General features: G+C 51.8%; 1 protein-coding gene across 1 annotated transcript in view; it reads left to right on the top strand.

Annotated features, from left to right (window-relative positions):
• The window catches only part of LOC134862968 (son of sevenless homolog 1-like), a 29,583-nt gene extending 12,258 nt beyond the window's left edge, over window positions 1–17,325 (top strand). The window contains 14 exon segments of the mRNA XM_063881142.1: window positions 3,874–4,535; window positions 5,289–5,370; window positions 5,443–5,556; window positions 5,657–5,760; window positions 6,071–6,293; window positions 8,033–8,152; window positions 13,328–13,490; window positions 14,013–14,130; window positions 14,209–14,381; window positions 14,481–14,597; window positions 15,297–15,564; window positions 16,192–16,307; window positions 16,448–16,795; window positions 16,797–17,325. Coding sequence (XP_063737212.1) covers window positions 3,874–4,535; window positions 5,289–5,370; window positions 5,443–5,556; window positions 5,657–5,760; window positions 6,071–6,293; window positions 8,033–8,152; window positions 13,328–13,490; window positions 14,013–14,130; window positions 14,209–14,381; window positions 14,481–14,597; window positions 15,297–15,564; window positions 16,192–16,307; window positions 16,448–16,795; window positions 16,797–16,895 — 2,707 coding nt within the window. The 3' untranslated portion in view covers window positions 16,896–17,325.
• Window positions 17,326–17,535: the final 210 nt, after the last annotated feature.

Raw genomic sequence — 17,535 nt, 5'->3', positions numbered from 1 at the left:
GTAAGTTTAGGAGAAGCTGAACATTTAGCTCAGCACTACTGCACTACCGCCACGCTCTGTATCGGGGTGAAGAAAGTAGCTTATACCGGAACAAAGTCTGAAAACCTGACGGTATGCTCTGTAACGTTAGCCTCCTCCTCTCTGTAACGTTAGCCTCCTCCTCTCTGTAACGTTAGCCTCCTCCTCTCTGTAACGTTAGCCTCCTCCTCTCTGTAACGTTAGCCTCCTCCTCTCTGTAACGTTACCCTCCTCCTCTCTGTAACGTTAGCCTCCTCCTCTCTGTAACGTTAGCCTCCTCCTCTCTGTAACGTTAGCCTCCTCCTCTCTGTAACGTTAGCTTCACCCTCTCTGTAACGTTAGCCTCCTCCTCTCTGTAACGTTAGCCTCCTCCTCTCTGTAACGTTAGCCTCCTCCTCTCTGTAACGTTAGCCTCCTCCTCTCTGTGACGTTAGCTGCCTCCTCTCTGTAACGTTAGCCTCCTCCTCTCTGTAACGTTAGCCTCCTCCTCTCTGTGACGTTAGCTGCCTCCTCTCTGTAACGTTAGCCTCCTCCTCTCTGTAACGTTAGCCTCCTCCTCTCTGTAACGTTAGCTTCATCCTCTGTAACATAAGCTGCCTCCTCTGTGTAACGTTAGCCTCCTCCTCTCAGTGACGTTAGCTGCCTCCTCTCTGTAACGTTAGCCTCCTCCTCTCTGTAACGTTAGCCTCCTCCTCTCTGTAACGTTAGCTTCATCCTCTCTGTAACGTTACCCTCCTCCTCTCTGTAACGTTAGCTTCATCCTCTCTGTAACGTTAGCCTCCTCCTCTCTGTAACGTTAGCTGCCTCCTCTCTGTAACGTTAGCCTCCTCCTCTCTGTAACGTTAGCCTCCTCCTCTCTGTAACGTTAGCTTCATCCTCTCTGTAACGTTACCCTCCTCCTCTCTGTAACGTTAGCTTCATCCTCTCTGTAACGTTAGCCTCCTCCTCTCTGTAACGTTAGCTGCCTCCTCTCTGTAACGTTAGCCTCCTCCTCTCTGTAACATTAGCTTCATCCTCTCTGTAACATTAGCTTCATCCTCTCTGTAACGTTAGCTTCATCCTCTCTGTAACATTAGCTTCATCCTCTCTGTAACGTTACCCTCCTCCTCTCTGTAACGTTAGCTTCATCCTCTCTGTAACGTTAGCCTCCTCCTCTCTGTAACGTTAGCTGCCTCCTCTCTGTAACATTAGCTTCATCCTCTCTGTAACGTTACCCTCCTCCTCTCTGTAACGTTAGCTTCATCCTCTCTGTAACGTTAGCCTCCTCCTCTCTGTAACGTTAGCCTCCTCCTCTCTGTAACGTTAGCTTCCTCCTCTCTGTAACGTTAGCCTCCTCCTCTCTGTAACGTTAGCCTCCTCCTCTCTGTAACGTTAGCTTCCTCCTCTCTGTAACGTTAGCCTCCTCCTCTCTGTAACGTTAGCTTCATCCTCTCTGTAACGTTAGCCTCCTCCTCTCTGTAACATTAGCTTCATCCTCTCTGTAACGTTACCCTCCTCCTCTCTGTAACGTTAGCTTCATCCTCTCTGTAACGTTAGCCTCCTCCTCTCTGTAACATTAGCTTCATCCTCTCTGTAACGTTACCCTCCTCCTCTCTGTAACGTTAGCCTCCTCCTCTCTGTAACGTTAGCTTCCTCCTCTCTGTAACGTTAGCCTCCTCCTCTCTGTAACGTTAGCCTCCTCCTCTCTGTAACGTTAGCTTCCTTCTCTCTGTAACGTTAGCCTCCTCCTCTCTGTAACGTTAGCCTCCTCCTCTCTGTAACGTTAGCCTCCTCCTCTCTGTAACGTTAGCCTGCTCCTCTCTGTAACATAAGCTGCCTCCTCTCTGTAACGTTAGCCTCCTCCTCTCTGTAACGTTAGCCTCCTCCTCTCTGTAACGTTAGCCTCCTCCTCTCTGTAACGTTAGCCTCCTCCTCTCTGTAACGTTAGCCTCCTCCTCTCTGTAACGTTAGCCTCCTCCTCTCTGTAACATAAGCTGCCTCCTCTCTGTAACATAAGCTGCCTCTTCTCTGTAACATAAGCTGCCTCCTCCTCTCTGTAACACAAGCTTCCTCCTCTCTGTAACGTTAGCCTCCTCCTCTCTGTAGCATAAGCTGCCTCCTCTCTGTAACGTTAGCCTCCTCCTCTCTGTAACATAAGCTGCCTCCTCTCTGTAACGTTAGCCTCCTCCTCTCTGTAACAAAAGCTGCCTCCTCTCTGTAACACAAGCTGCCTCCTCTCTGTAACGTTAGCCTCCTCCTCTCTGTAACGTTAGCCTCCTCCTCTCTGTAACGTTAGCCTCCTCCTCTCTGTAACGTTAGCCTGCTCCTCTCTGTAACATAAGCTGCCTCCTCTCTGTAACGTTAGCCTCCTCCTCTCTGTAACGTTAGCCTCCTCCTCTCTGTAACGTTAGCTGCTTCCTCTCTGTAACATAAGCTGCCTCCTCTCTGTAACGTTAGCCTCCTCCTCTCTGTAACGTTAGCCTCCTCCTCTCTGTAACGTTAGCCTCCTCCTCTCTGTAACGTTAGCCTGCTCCTCTCTGTAACATAAGCTGCCTCCTCTCTGTAACGTTAGCCTCCTCCTCTCTGTAACGTTAGCCTCCTCCTCTCTGTAACGTTAGCCTCCTCCTCTCTGTAACGTTAGCCTCCTCCTCTCTGTAACATAAACTGCTTCCTCTCTGTAACATAAGCTGCCTCCTCTCTGTAACGTTAGCCTCCTCCTCTCTGTAACGTTAGCCTCCTCCTCTCTGTAACATAAACTGCTTCCTCTCTGTAACATAAGCTGCCTCCTCTCTGTAACGTTAGCCTCCTCCTCTCTGTAACGTTAGCCTCCTCCTCTCTGTAACGTTAGCTGCCTCCTCTCTGTAACATAAACTGCTTCCTCTCTGTAACATAAGCTGCCTCCTCTCTGTAACGTTAGCCTCCTCCTCCTCTCTGTAACATAAGCTGCCTCCTCTCTGTAACATAAGCTGCCTCCTCTCTGTAACATAAGCTGCCTCCTCTCTGTAACGTTAGCTGCCTCCTCTCTGTAACGTTAGCCTCCTCCTCTCTGTAACATAAGCTGCCTCCTCTCTGTAACGTTAGCCTCCTCCTCTCTGTAACATAAGCTGCCTCCTCTCTGTAACGTTAGCCTCCTCCTCTCTGTAACATAAGCTGCCTCCTCTCTGTAACGTTAGCCTCCTCCTCTCTGTAACATAAGCTGCCTCCTCTCTGTAACATAAGCTGCCTCCCCTCTGTAACGTTAGCCTCCTCCTCCTCTCTGTAACATAAGCTGCCTCCTCTCTGTAACATAAGCTGCCTCCTCTCTGTAACGTTAGCCACCTCCTCTCTGTAACGTTAGCTGCCTCCTCTCTGTAACGTTAGCCTCCTCCTCTCTGTAACATAAGCTGCCTCCTCTCTGTAACGTTAGCCTCCTCCTCTCTGTAACGTTAGCTGCCTCCTCTCTGTAACGTTAGCCTCCTCCTCTCTGTAACATAAGCTGCCTCCTCTCTGTAACGTTAGCCTCCTCCTCTCTGTAACATAAGCTGCCTCCTCTCTGTAACGTTAGCCTCCTCCTCTCTGTAACATAAGCTGCCTCCTCTCTGTAACATAAGCTGCCTCCCCTCTGTAACGTTAGCCTCCTCCTCCTCTCTGTAACATAAGCTGCCTCCTCTCTGTAACATAAGCTGCCTCCTCTCTGTAACGTTAGCTGCCTCCTCTCTGTAACGTTAGCCTCCTCCTCTCTGTAACATAAGCTGCCTCCTCTCTGTAACGTTAGCCTCCTCCTCTCTGTAACGTTAGCTGCCTCCTCTCTGTAACGTTAGCCTCCTCCTCTCTGTAACATAAGCTGCCTCCTCTCTGTAATGTCCTCCTGTTTCACTCTTCTTCTTCTTGGGGCAGTGAGTCTGCGTGCCGGTTCTACAGCCATCAGATGAAGGGGAAGCATCTGGCCATCAAGAAGATGAACGAGATCCAGAAGAACATCGACGGTTGGGAGGGGAAAGACATCGGTCAGTGCTGCAACGAGTTCATTATGGAGGGAACGCTGACCCGCGTTGGCGCCAAACACGAGCGCCACATCTTCCTGTTCGACGGCCTGATGATCTGCTGCAAGTCGAACCACGGGCCACCACGGCTGCCTGGGGCCGGATCCCCTGCCGAGTACCGGCTGAAGGAGAAGTTCTTCATGCGCAAAGTCCAGATTAACGACAAGGATGACAAGGAGGGCGAGTACCGGCACGCGTTCGAGATCATCCTGAAGGACGGCAACAGCGTGGTGTTCTCCGCCAAGTCTGCGGAAGAGAAGAACGGCTGGATGGCGGCACTGATCTCGCTGCAGTACCGCAGCACTCTCGAGCGCATGCTGGACTCAGCGCTGCTGCAGGAGGACAAGGAGGAGGCGGTGCGGCTGCCAGGCCCCGAGCTGTACCGCTTCGCCCAGCCTGACTCTGAGGAGAACGTTGTGTTCGAGGAGAACGTGCAGTCCAAGTCTGGCATCCCCGTCGTGAAGGCCGGGACGGTACTGAAGCTCATTGAGAGGCTGACCTTCCACATGTATGCCGGTACGTATGTGATCAGTAGCTCTGAGCTCTGGGAGCAGGGCTGCTGGTAGAGCGGGCAGGGTGTCTGATGTTAGGGTTATGAGGACAGCGGGGTGTCTGATGTTAGGGTTATGAGGACAGCGGGGTGTCTGATGTTAGGGTTATGAGGACAGCGGGGTGTCTGATATTGGGGTTATGAGGACAGCGGGGTGTCTGATATTGGGGTTATGAGGACAGCGGGGTGTCTGATATTGGGGTTATGAGGACAGCGGGGTGTCTGATATTGGGGTTATGAGGACAGCGGGGTGTCTGATATTGGGGTTATGAGGACAGCGGGGTGTCTGATATTGGGGTTATGAGGACAGCGGGGTGTCTGATATTGGGGTTATGAGGACAGCGGGGTGTCTGATGTTGGGGTTATGAGGACAGCGGGGTGTCTGATATTGGGGTTATGAGGACAGCGGGGTGTCTGATATTGGGGTTATGAGGACAGCGGGGTGTCTGATATTGGGGTTATGAGGACAGCGGGGTGTCTGATATTGGGGTTATGAGGACAGCGGGGTGTCTGATATTGGGGTTATGAGGACAGCGGGGTGTCTGATATTGGGGTTATGAGGACAGCGGGGTGTCTGATATTGAGGTTATGAGGACAGCGGGGTGTCTGATATTGAGGTTATGAGGACAGCGGGGTGTCGGGAGACATCGTCCTTGTGTCTCCTCATCATTGTTATATATTCACACTGTGATGTGCTAACCCTCCGCCTCCTGCTTCAGATCCCAACTTCGTGCGGACGTTCCTGACGACTTACCGATCGTTTTGTAAACCTCAGGAGCTGCTGGACCTGCTCATGGAGAGGTGATTCACTACCTGTTTACTCACCTGTGGTCTGTCTGACAGCTCTGTGACATCTGATCTCTGACTCTGCAGGTTTGAGATCCCGGAGCCGAGGCCCAGCGAGGATCACCTGGAGGGGGCGGAGCCTCCGCTCAGCGCTGAGCTCAAACGTTTCCGGAAAGAGTTCGTCCAGCCCGTGCAGCTCAGGTACTTCCTGTTCTGGTCACGTCACCTAAAATGTTGTGTAATGATGTGATGTAATGACGTCATCAAGTGACTCCTCTCTGGATGCTGATTGGTCCTGCAGGGTTTTGAATGTGTGTCGTCACTGGGTGGAACATCACTTTTACGACTTTGAGAGAGACGCTCACCTGCTGCGCCGCCTCGAGGAGTTCATCGCCTCCGTCAGAGGTACCTGTCAACACCTGTCGATCATCTCACCTGTCACCTGTCCATCACCTGTCCACACCTGTCCACCCCCTGTTAATTACCTGTATGTCACCTGTCCATCCCCTGTCCACACCTGTCCATCCCCTGTTAATCACCTGTATGCCTGCTCTCACCTGCTAGCACCTGTTCAGCACCGGTCCACCCTCTCACCTGTCACTCACCTATCCATCCCCTGTTAATCACCTGACAATCTCCTGTAAGCCCACTCTCACCTGTCAGTCACCTGTCAATCATTTCTTACTTGTCCCTCCTCTCACTCGGTGTGTTGCAGGTAAGGCAATGAGGAAGTGGGTGGAGTCGATCACTAAGATCATCCAGAGGAAGAAGCAGGTCCAGGTGAGCGTCCCGAGTCACAGCATCACCTTCCAGAACTCCCCGCCCCCTATTGAGTGGCACACCTGCAAACCAGGAAACAGTGAGCAATTCGACCTGATGACACTGCACCCCATCGAGATTGCCCGGCAGCTCACCTTGCTCGAGTCCGACCTGTACAGGTAACACTCACACACACTTTATGTTTAAATATATTCATGTCTCCCCTGTCTCACCTCTCTCCCCTCTCTACCCTGTCTCACCTCTCTCCCCCTCTACCCTGTCTCACCTCTCTCCCCTCTCTCCCCTGTCTCACCTCTCTCACCTCTCTACCCTCTCACCTCTCTCCCCTGTCTCACCTCTCTCACCTCTCTACCCTGTCTCACCTCTCTCCCCCTCTACCCTGTCTCACCTCTCTCACCTCTCTACCCTGTCTCACCTCTCTCCCCCTCTACCCTGTCTCACCTCTCTCACCTCTCTCACCTCTCCCCTGTCTCACCTCTCTACCCTCTCACCTCTCTCTCCTCTCCACCCTGTCTCACCTTTCTCCCCTCTCACCTCTCTACCCTCTCACCTCTCTCCCCCTCTACCCTCTCTCACCTCTCCCCTCTCTACCCTCTCTCCCCTCTCTCACCTCTCTCCCCTGTCTCACCTCTCTCTCCTTTCTACCCTGTCTCACCTCTCTCCCCTCTCACCTCTCTCACCTCTCTACCCTGTCTCACCTCTCTCCCCCTCTACCCTGTCTCACCTCTCTCACCTCTCTCCCCTCTCTCCCCTGTCTCACCTCTCTCCCCTCTCTCCCCTCTCTCACCTCTCTCCTCTCTCTCCCCTGTCTCACCTCTCTCCCCTGTCTCACCTCTCTCACCTCTCTAGCCTGTCTCACCTCTCTCCCCCTCTACCCTGTCTCACCTCTCTCACCTCTCTACCCTGTCTCACCTCTCTCCCCCTCTACCCTGTCTCACCTCTCTCACCTCTCCCCTGTCTCACCTCTCTACCCTCTCACCTCTCTCTCCTCTCCACCCTCTCTTCCCCTCTACCCTCTCTCACCTCTCACCTCTCCCCTCTCTACCCTCTCTCCCCTCTCTCACCTCTCTCACCTCTCTCCCCTGTCTCACCTCTCTCTCCTTTCTACCCTGTCTCACCTCTCTCCCCCTCTACCATCTCTCACCTCTCTCCCCTCTCTCCCCTGTCTCACCTCTCTCCCCTGTCTCACCTCTCTCATCTCTCTCCCCTCTCTCCCCTCTCTCACCTCTCTCCCCTGTCTCACCTCTCTACCCTGTCTCACCTCTCTCACCTCTCTCCCCTGTCTCACCTCTCTCCCCCTCTACCCTGTCTCACCTCTCTCACCTCTCTCCCCCTCTACCCTGTCTCACTTCTCCCCTCTCTCACCTCTCTCCCCTGTCTCACCTCTCTCATCTCTCTACCCTCTCTCCCCTCTCTCACCTCTCTCCTCTGTCTCACCTCTCTCATCTCTCTACCCTCTCTCCCCTCTCTCACCTCTCTCCCCTGTCTCACCTCTCTACCCTGTCTCACCTCTCTCACCTCTCTCCCCTGTCTCACCTCTCTCCCCCTCTACCCTGTCTCACCTCTCTCACCTCTCTCCCCTCTCTACCCTGTCTCACCTCTCTCCCCCTCTACCCTGTCTCACCTGTCTCCCCTCTCTCAACTCTCTACCCTGTCTCACCTCTCTCCCCATTACCCTGTCTCACCTCTCTCACCTCTCTCACCTCTCCCCTCTCTCACCTCTCTCCCCTGTCTCACCTCTCTCATCTCTCTACCCTCTCTCCCCTCTCTCACCTCTCTCCCCTGTCTCACCTCTCTACCCTGTCTCACCTCTCTCACCGCTCTCCCCTCTCTCCCCTGTCTCCCCTCTCTCACCTCTCTACCCTGTCTCACCTCTCCCCTCTCTCCCCTGTTTCAGGGCGGTGCAGCCCTCCGAACTGGTTGGCAGTGTTTGGACTAAAGAGGACAAAGAGCTTCACTCCCCCAACCTGCTGAGGATGATCCGACACACCACCAACCTCACCCTGTGGCTGGAGAAGTACGACACACTCTCTGTGACACGTATGATCTGTAACACGTGAGACATTTCTAACGTGACACATGTACAGTATATTGTGAGACCTGTAACACGTATGATCTGTAACAGGTGAGATCTGGTACAACATGGGTGTGTTTGGCGTGTTCTCTTTGGCGTGTTCTCGCAGTGACCCTGTAGAACATGAGTGTGTTAGACGTGTTCTCTTTGGCGTGCTCTCTCACTGATCCGGTAGAACATGAGTGTGTTAGGCGTGTTCTCTTTGGCGTGTTCTCTCACTGATCCGGTAGAACATGAGTGTGTTTGTCGTGTTCTGTTTAGCATGTTCTCTCAGTGATCTGGTAGAACATGAGTGTGTTAGGCATGTTCTCTCAGTGATCCGGTAGGACATGAGTGTGTTTCGCGTGTTCTCTCAGTGATCTGGTAGAACATGTGTGTTAGGCGTGTTCTCTCAGTGATCCGGTAGGACATGAGTGTGTTTGGCATGTTCTCTTTGGCGTGTTCTTTCAGTGATCTGGTACAACATGAGTGTGTTAGGCGTGTTCTCTTTGGCGTGCTCTCTCACTGATCTTGTAGAACATGAGTGTGTTAGGCATGTTCTCTTTGGCGTGCTCTCTCACTTATCCGGTAGAACGTGAGTGTGTTTGGCGTGTTCTCTTTGGCGTGTTCTCTCAGTGATCTGGTAGAACATGAGTGTGTTAGGCGTGTTCTCTCAGTGATCCGGTAGGACATGAGTGTGTTTGGCGTGTTCTCTCAGTGATCCGGTAGGACATGAGTGTGTTTGGCGTGTTCTCTCAGTGATCTGGTAGAACATGAGTGTGTTAGGCGTGTTTTCTCAGTGATCCGGTAGGTCATGAGTGTGTTTGGCGTGTTCTCTTTGGCGTGTTCTCTCAGTGATCTGGTACAACATGGGTGTGTTTGGCGTGTTCTCTTTGGCGTGTTCTCTCAGTGATCCGGTAGGACATGAGTGTGTTTGGTGTGTTGTCTTTGGCGTGTTCTCTCAGTGATCCGGTAGGACATGAGTGTGTTTGGCGTGTTCTCTTTGGCGTGTTCTCTCAGTGATCTGGTAGAACATGAGTGTGTTAGGCGTGTTCTCTCAGTGATCCGGTAGGACATGAGTGTGTTTGGTGTGTTGTCTTTGGCGTGTTCTCTCAGTGATCTGGTAGAACATGAGTGTGTTAGGCGTGTTCTCTCAGTGATCCGGTAGGACATAAGTGTGTTTGGCGTGTTCTGTCAGTGATCCAGTAGAACATGAGTGTGTTTGGCATGTTCTCTTTGGCGTGTTCTGTCAGTGATCCGGTAGGACATAAGTGTGTTTGGCGTGTTCTGTCAGTGATCCAGTAGAACATGAGTGTGTTTGGCGTGTTCTCTTTGGTGTGTTCTCTCAGTGATCCAGTAGAACATGTGTGTTTGGCGTGTTCTCTTTGGCGTGTTCTTGCAGTGACCCTGTAGAACATGTGTGTTTGACGTGTTCTCTTTGGCGTGTTCTCTCAGTGACCCTGTAGAACATGAGTGTGTTAGACGTGTTCTCTTTGGCGTGTTCTCTTTGGCGTGTTCTCTCAGTGATCCAGTAGAACATGAGTGTGTTAGGCGTGTTCTCTCAGTGATCTGGTAGAACATGAGTGTATTAGGTGTGTTCTCCCAGGGATCTGGTAGAACATGAGTGTGTTTGGCGTGTTCTCTCAGTGATCTGGTAGAACATGAGTGTGTTAGGCGTGTTCTCTCAGGGATCCGGTAGGACATAAGTGTGTTTGGCGTGTTCTGTCAGTGATCCAGTAGAACATGAGTGTGTTTGGCGTGTTCTCTTTGGCGTGTTCTCTTTGGCGTGTTCTCTCAGTGACCCTGTAGAACATCAGTGTGTTAGACGTGTTCTCTTTGGCGTGTTCTCTTTGGCGTGTTCTCTCAGTGATCAAGTAGAACATGAGTGTGTTAGGCGTGTTCTCTCAGTGATCTGGTAGAACATGAGTGTGTTTGGCGTGTTCTCTCAGTGATCTGGTAGAACATGAGTGTGTTAGGCGTGTTCTCTCAGGGATCCGGTAGGACATAAGTGTGTTTGGCGTGTTCTGTCAGTGATCCGGTAGGACATAAGTGTGTTTGGCGTGTTCTGTCAGTGATCCAGTAGAACATGAGTGTGTTTGGCGTGTTCTCTTTGGCGTGTTCTCTCAGTGATCCAGTAGAACATGTGTGTTTGGCGTGTTCTCTCAGTGATCCGGTAGGACATGAGTGTGTTTGGCGTGTTCTCTTTGGCGTGTTCTCTCAGTGATCTGGTACAACATGGGTGTGTTTGGCGTGTTCTCTTTGGCGTGTTCTCTCAGTGATCTGGTACAACATGGGTGTGTTTGGCGTGTTCTCTTTGGCGTGTTCTTGCAGTGACCCTGTAGAACATGTGTGTTTGACGTGTTCTCTTTGGCGTGTTGTCTCAGTGATCTGGTAGAACATGAGTGTGTTTGGCGTGTTCTCTTTGGCGTGTTCTCTCAGTGATCTGGTAGAACATGAGTGTGTTAGGCGTGTTCTCTCAGTGATCCGGTAGGACATGAGTGTGTTTGGCGTGTTCTCTTTGGCGTGTTCTCTCAGTGATCTGGTACAACATGGGTGTGTTTGGCGTGTTCTCTTTGGCGTGTTCTCTCAGTGATCCGGTAGGACATGAGTGTGTTTGGTGTGTTGTCTTTGGCGTGTTCTCTCAGTGATCTGGTAGGACATAAGTGTGTTTGGCGTGTTCTGTCAGTGATCCAGTAGAACATGAGTGTGTTTGGCATGTTCTCTTTGGCGTGTTCTGTCAGTGATCCGGTAGGACATAAGTGTGTTTGGCGTGTTCTGTCAGTGATCCAGTAGAACATGAGTGTGTTTGGCGTGTTCTCTTTGGTGTGTTCTCTCAGTGATCCAGTAGAACATGTGTGTTTGGCGTGTTCTCTTTGGCGTGTTCTTGCAGTGACCCTGTAGAACATGTGTGTTTGACGTGTTCTCTTTGGCGTGTTCTCTCAGTGACCCTGTAGAACATGAGTGTGTTAGACGTGTTCTCTTTGGCGTGTTCTCTTTGGCGTGTTCTCTCAGTGATCCAGTAGAACATGAGTGTGTTAGGCGTGTTCTCTCAGTGATCTGGTAGAACATGAGTGTATTAGGTGTGTTCTCTCAGGGATCTGGTAGAACATGAGTGTGTTTGGCGTGTTCTCTCAGTGATCTGGTAGAACATGAGTGTGTTAGGCGTGTTCTCTCAGGGATCCGGTAGGACATAAGTGTGTTTGGCGTGTTCTGTCAGTGATCCAGTAGAACATGAGTGTGTTTGGCGTGTTCTCTTTGGCGTGTTCTCTTTGGCGTGTTCTCTCAGTGACCCTGTAGAACATCAGTGTGTTAGACGTGTTCTCTTTGGCGTGTTCTCTTTGGCGTGTTCTCTCAGTGATCGAGTAGAACATGAGTGTGTTAGGCGTGTTCTCTCAGTGATCTGGTAGAACATGAGTGTGTTTGGCGTGTTCTCTCAGTGATCTGGTAGAACATGAGTGTGTTAGGCGTGTTCTCTCAGGGATCCGGTAGGACATAAGTGTGTTTGGCGTGTTCTGTCAGTGATCCAGTAGAACATGAGTGTGTTTGGCGTGTTCTCTTTGGCGTGTTCTCTCAGTGATCCAGTAGAACATGTGTGTTTGGCGTGTTCTCTTTGGCGTGTTCTTGCAGTGACCCTGTAGAACATGTGTGTTTGACGTGTTCTCTTTGGCGTGTTCTCTCAGTGACCCTGTAGAACATGAGTGTCTTAGACGTGTTCTCTTTGGCGTGTTCTCTTTGGCGTGTTCTCTCAGTGATCGAGTAGAACATGAGTGTGTTAGGCGTGTTCGCTCAGTGATCTGGTAGAACATGAGTGTGTTAGGTGTGTTCTCTCAGGGATCTGGTAGAACATGAGTGTGTTTGGCGTGTTCTCTCAGTGATCTGGTAGAACATGAGTGTGTTTGGCGTGTTCTCTCAGTGATCTGGTAGAACATGAGTGTGTTAGGCGTGTTCTCTCAGGGATCTGGTAGAACATGAGTGTGTTTGGCGTGTTCTCTGTGATCTGGTAGAACATGAGTGTGTTAGGCGTGTTCTCTCAGTGATCTGGTAGAACATGAGTGTATTAGGTGTGTTCTCTCAGGGATCTGGTAGAACATGAGTGTGTTTGGCGTGTTCTCTCAGTGATCTGGTAGAACATGAGTGTGTTAGGCGTGTTCTCTCAGGGATCCGGTAGGACATAAGTGTGTTTGGCGTGTTCTGTCAGTGATCCAGTAGAACATGAGTGTGTTTGGCGTGTTCTCTTTGGCGTGTTCTCTTTGGCGTGTTCTCTCAGTGACCCTGTAGAACATCAGTGTGTTAGACGTGTTCTCTTTGGCGTGTTCTCTTTGGCGTGTTCTCTCAGTGATCGAGTAGAACATGAGTGTGTTAGGCGTGTTCTCTCAGTGATCTGGTAGAACATGAGTGTGTTTGGCGTGTTCTCTCAGTGATCTGGTAGAACATGAGTGTGTTAGGCGTGTTCTCTCAGGGATCCGGTAGGACATAAGTGTGTTTGGCGTGTTCTGTCAGTGATCCAGTAGAACATGAGTGTGTTTGGCGTGTTCTCTTTGGCGTGTTCTCTCAGTGATCCAGTAGAACATGTGTGTTTGGCGTGTTCTCTTTGGCGTGTTCTTGCAGTGACCCTGTAGAACATGTGTGTTTGACGTGTTCTCTTTGGCGTGTTCTCTCAGTGACCCTGTAGAACATGAGTGTCTTAGACGTGTTCTCTTTGGCGTGTTCTCTTTGGCGTGTTCTCTCAGTGATCGAGTAGAACATGAGTGTGTTAGGCGTGTTCGCTCAGTGATCTGGTAGAACATGAGTGTGTTAGGTGTGTTCTCTCAGGGATCTGGTAGAACATGAGTGTGTTTGGCGTGTTCTCTCAGTGATCTGGTAGAACATGAGTGTGTTTGGCGTGTTCTCTCAGTGATCTGGTAGAACATGAGTGTGTTAGGCGTGTTCTCTCAGGGATCTGGTAGAACATGAGTGTGTTTGGCGTGTTCTCTGTGATCTGGTAGAACATGAGTGTGTTAGGCGTGTTCTCTCAGTGATCTGGTAGAACATGAGTGTGTTAGGCGTGTTCTCTCAGTGATCTGGTAGAACATGAGTGTGTTAGGCGTGTTCTCTCAGGGATTTGGTCGAACATGTGTGTTTGGCGTGTTATCCCCACAGGTGCATAGTGGAGACGGAGAACCTGGAGGAACGTGTTGCTGTGGTTTCGCGGATCATCGAGATCCTGCAGGTGTTCCAGGAGCTCAACAACTTCAACGGAGTCCTGGAGGTGGTCAGCGCCATGAACTCGTCCCCGGTCTACAGGCTGGATCACACCTTCGAGGTAAACCTGATCCTCCTGATGACCGGGACCCTGAGGGGCCGGTCTGCAGCTCTAAATCATTGACAGTGAAGACGCTCCTCTTCAGCTCCTTGTATCAGGGTGAAGACATTAGAGACAGGGTGCTGATCCCACATCATCAGGTCTCTGACCCTCAGAGCTCCACACACTCCCGGTCATTCACCCCTCAGTCCTGCAGGCCACCTGCTCTGGGGGAGCTAACACACACACACACACACACACACACACACACACACACACACACACACACACACACACACACACACACACACACACACACACACACACACACACACACACACACACTCACTCACACTCACTCACACACCGTTGGCCATCGGGAGCAGCTCAGGGTTCAGTATCTCGCCCAAGGAAGCAACTGAAACTACATAGACCTACAAGGGACAAACTTCAGAGCAAGGCAGGGACAGTGCCCCCTAGTGGCCGGTCAGGGAGCTGCCTCAGCTTCATATCAAAGGGTAATCAGCGCTGTTGTGTTTTCAGCAAATCCCGAGCCGGCAGAGGAAGATCCTGGAGGAGGCCCACGAGCTGAGCGAAGACCACTACAAGAAGTACCTAGCCAAGCTGCGCTCCATCAACCCCCCCTGCGTGCCCTTCTTTGGTATGACCCGCCCCCTCACCTGTCTGTCACCCACCTGCAGCACAAAGGTTAACGCCCCTCCCCTCCCCTGTCCTGCAGGAATCTACCTGACTAACATCCTGAAGACGGAGGAGGGGAACCCCGACTTCCTGCGCCGCCATGGAAAAGACCTGATCAACTTCAGCAAGAGGAGGAAGGTGGCCGAGATCACGGGGGAGATCCAGCAGTACCAGAACCAGCCATACTGCCTGAGGGGGGAGCCCGACATCCGGGTCAGAACCGCTCTGTAGTCGAGCATCCCTGGTTGTCCTCTTTGATAAACACAGAGCCGGAACATGTGCTAACATTCAGTTCTTCTTGTGTTTGAGCAGAAGTTCTTCGAGAACCTGAACCCCATGGAGGACATGTCGGAGAAAGACTTCGCCGATCACCTGTTCAACAAGTCCCTGGAGATCGAACCCCGGAACGTCCGCTCGTTACCGCGGTTTGTACGTATCACCATGGCAACCTTCCAATCAGCTTAGCGTGTGTCATTGAATCTCAGGGATGTCGTAATGACTAAACGCTGAGTCATGATTCAGATCATTCACCTAACAAAGCTGCAGGGGGGCTAGCCAACGTTAGGACATACTTCACAATAAAAGCCTGCAGACAAACAGACCTTCACAATAAAAGCCCTATACACTATATAGACAAAAGTATTGGGACACCTACACCTTATACCTACAGGAGCTTTTTTGTCCAAATGGTTAGGCATTAATATGAAGTTGCCCCCCCTTTGTGAGCTATAACAGCCCCCACTCTTCTGGGAAGGCTTTCCACAAGATGTTGGAGTGTGTGTGTGGGGACCATTCATCCAGAAAAGCATTATGAGGCCAGACCCTGATGTTGGACCAGAGGGCCTGGCTCTCCGGTCCAGTTCTTGCCCACCAGACTCATCCAGCCAGGCCTTTATGGATCTTGATGTGTGCACAGTCATGCTGGAACAGAAGAGGGCCTTCCCCAAACTGTCTCCACAGCTGGAAGCACAGAATGTTCCAGAAGGACTCGGTGAGATGAGGCATTCGGAATCCCCTTCACTGGAGGGGCCCTTAGTCCTGAGTGGCCCAATACGTTTGTCTATATAGTGGATATTATTTCTGGGCAGATTAAAGTTGAACCTGATCTAAGACTTGCACCCCCACCAGGTGAAGAGGTATTCCTGCCCTCTGAAGTCCCCGGGGATCCGCCCCTCACCCCCACGCCCCGGAACCATGCGACACCCGACACCACTACAGAACGAGCCGCGCAAGATCAGCTACAGCCGTATCCCTGACAACGATGGGGAAGGGGGGGCTGTCTCTGCCCCCAACTCCCCCCGCACCCCCCTCAGTCCCCCCCCGGCATCCGCATCGAGCTGCACCGACGCAGGGAGTGTGTTCGACTCCCCGCAGGGAAGCAGCCCCTTCCACTCACGTGAGACAGACAGACAGACACACAGACACACAGACACACAGACACACAGACAGACAGACAGACAGACATACAGACAGACAGACAGACAGACAGACAGACAGACAGACAGACAGACAGACACACACACAGACAGACAGACAGACAGACAGACAGACAGACAGACAGACACACAGACAGACAGACAGACAGACAGACAGACAGACAGACAGACAGACAGACAGACAGACAGACAGACAGACAGACAGACAGACAGACACACACAGAGACAGACACACACACACACACACACAGAGAGACAGACACAGACAGACACACAGACACACAGACAGACAGACACACAGACAGACAGACAGACAGACAGACAGACAGACAGACAGACAGACAGACAGACAGACAGACAGACACAGAGAGACACAGACAGACAGACACACACAGAGACAGACACACACACAGACACAGACAGACACACAGACACACGCACAGAGAGACAGACACACAGATACAGACAGACGCACAGACACACACACAGAGAGACAGACACACAGATACAGACAGACACACAGACAAACACAGACAGACACCCACACACACCCACAGCTCAGACACTAACCCCCCTCTGTGTCTCAGGGTCCTCCTCCGTCTCCTCCATAGTGAGCTTCAGTCGGGGGGAGGAGTCTGTCCCCCCCCCTGTTCCCCCCCGCAGACGTCCGGACTCAGCCCCCGCTGACTCCTCCCCCTCCAAGGTGAATATATAGATATTTATACAGCAGCGGGGGATTATGGGTAGTGTGTTTCCATACCTTTCACAATAAAAGCCTCAGTATATTTTCCTGTGGGTATATGATGAAATAATTAATGTCTCACCCCCCCCCCCCCCCCTCAGATGATGTCGATCCTGGACAGCCCCCCTGCTGTGCCCCCTCGTCAGCCTACCTGTAAGCTCCTCCCCACTCGTTACTCATCGCTGTCGTCCTCCCCCCCAGACAGCCCACCCTCCCTGCCCCCCCGGGAGCCTCTGAACTCCCCCCTACACCTCCTCCCCCCCCCACAGGGACGCCCCCGCTGTGACCTGCAGACCTTCTTCCCCCCCTCCTCCTCCTCACCTTCGATTGGCTCTGCCTCCATCTGCTCCTCGCCCCCACTCCCTCCTCCCACCCCGGTCACCCCAAGTCCCGCCTCCAGAAAAATGCCCCTCCCATCTCCGCCTCTCCCTCCCCTCCCTCTAGACGGCCCCCCCCGTGCCCCCCCGACACAGCGTCCCCCAGCTTCCTCCCAAGACCTATAAGAGGGAGTCTCTGAGCCACGCCCCCTTGCTGGACCCCGCGCTGTGATCGGTTGGCCTGCGGTTGGGGCGGGGCTAACACTACAGCTGACTGGATCGGAACAAACAGTGGATGTAAAGCCGACAGGGGGTTCTGATCCGGTCTGGACTGAGAACAGATACTAAAGATCATGTGCTCTTATTCTGAAAAACAAACTGATAATGTGCTCTTATTCTGAAAAACAAACTGATAATGTGCTCTTATTCTGAAAAACAAACTGATTGTGGCCTCCAGCTGCAGAACTCTGCAGAACCTCGGAGAACATTCGTCTGTCTGTGTTCATGTCTGTGCGTTGAACAGGGAGGATTGTGGGTAACGTAGTGCTGCAGCCTTCAGGTACCAACAGGTACTGATGGACCTCTGATTGTTCATGAAGTACTCTTTAAAACAGCAAGGGAATAAACGTGTTTGTACCACTGAGCCTGGAGACAACAGCAAAGCCTTGTTATTATTTACACATTATAGTCATTAACGAACAGTGTACACACACACACACACACACACACAGTCCTCTCCTGCTGATGTTCAGGTGTATATCAGTATGTAGAGTCTCTGCTTTAAAGAGTCCTCTCCTGCTGATGTTCAGGTGTATATCAGTATGTAGAGTCTCTGCTTTAAAGAGTCCTCTCCTGCTGATGTTCAGGTGTAT

Source organism: Eleginops maclovinus, chromosome 4 (genome assembly GCF_036324505.1).
Source record: "Eleginops maclovinus isolate JMC-PN-2008 ecotype Puerto Natales chromosome 4, JC_Emac_rtc_rv5, whole genome shotgun sequence".
In the NCBI taxonomy this organism is placed as follows: domain Eukaryota; kingdom Metazoa; phylum Chordata; class Actinopteri; order Perciformes; family Eleginopidae; genus Eleginops; species Eleginops maclovinus.
The sequence above is the reverse complement of the archived record's forward strand: the minus strand, read 5'-3'. Positions and strand labels throughout refer to the sequence as shown.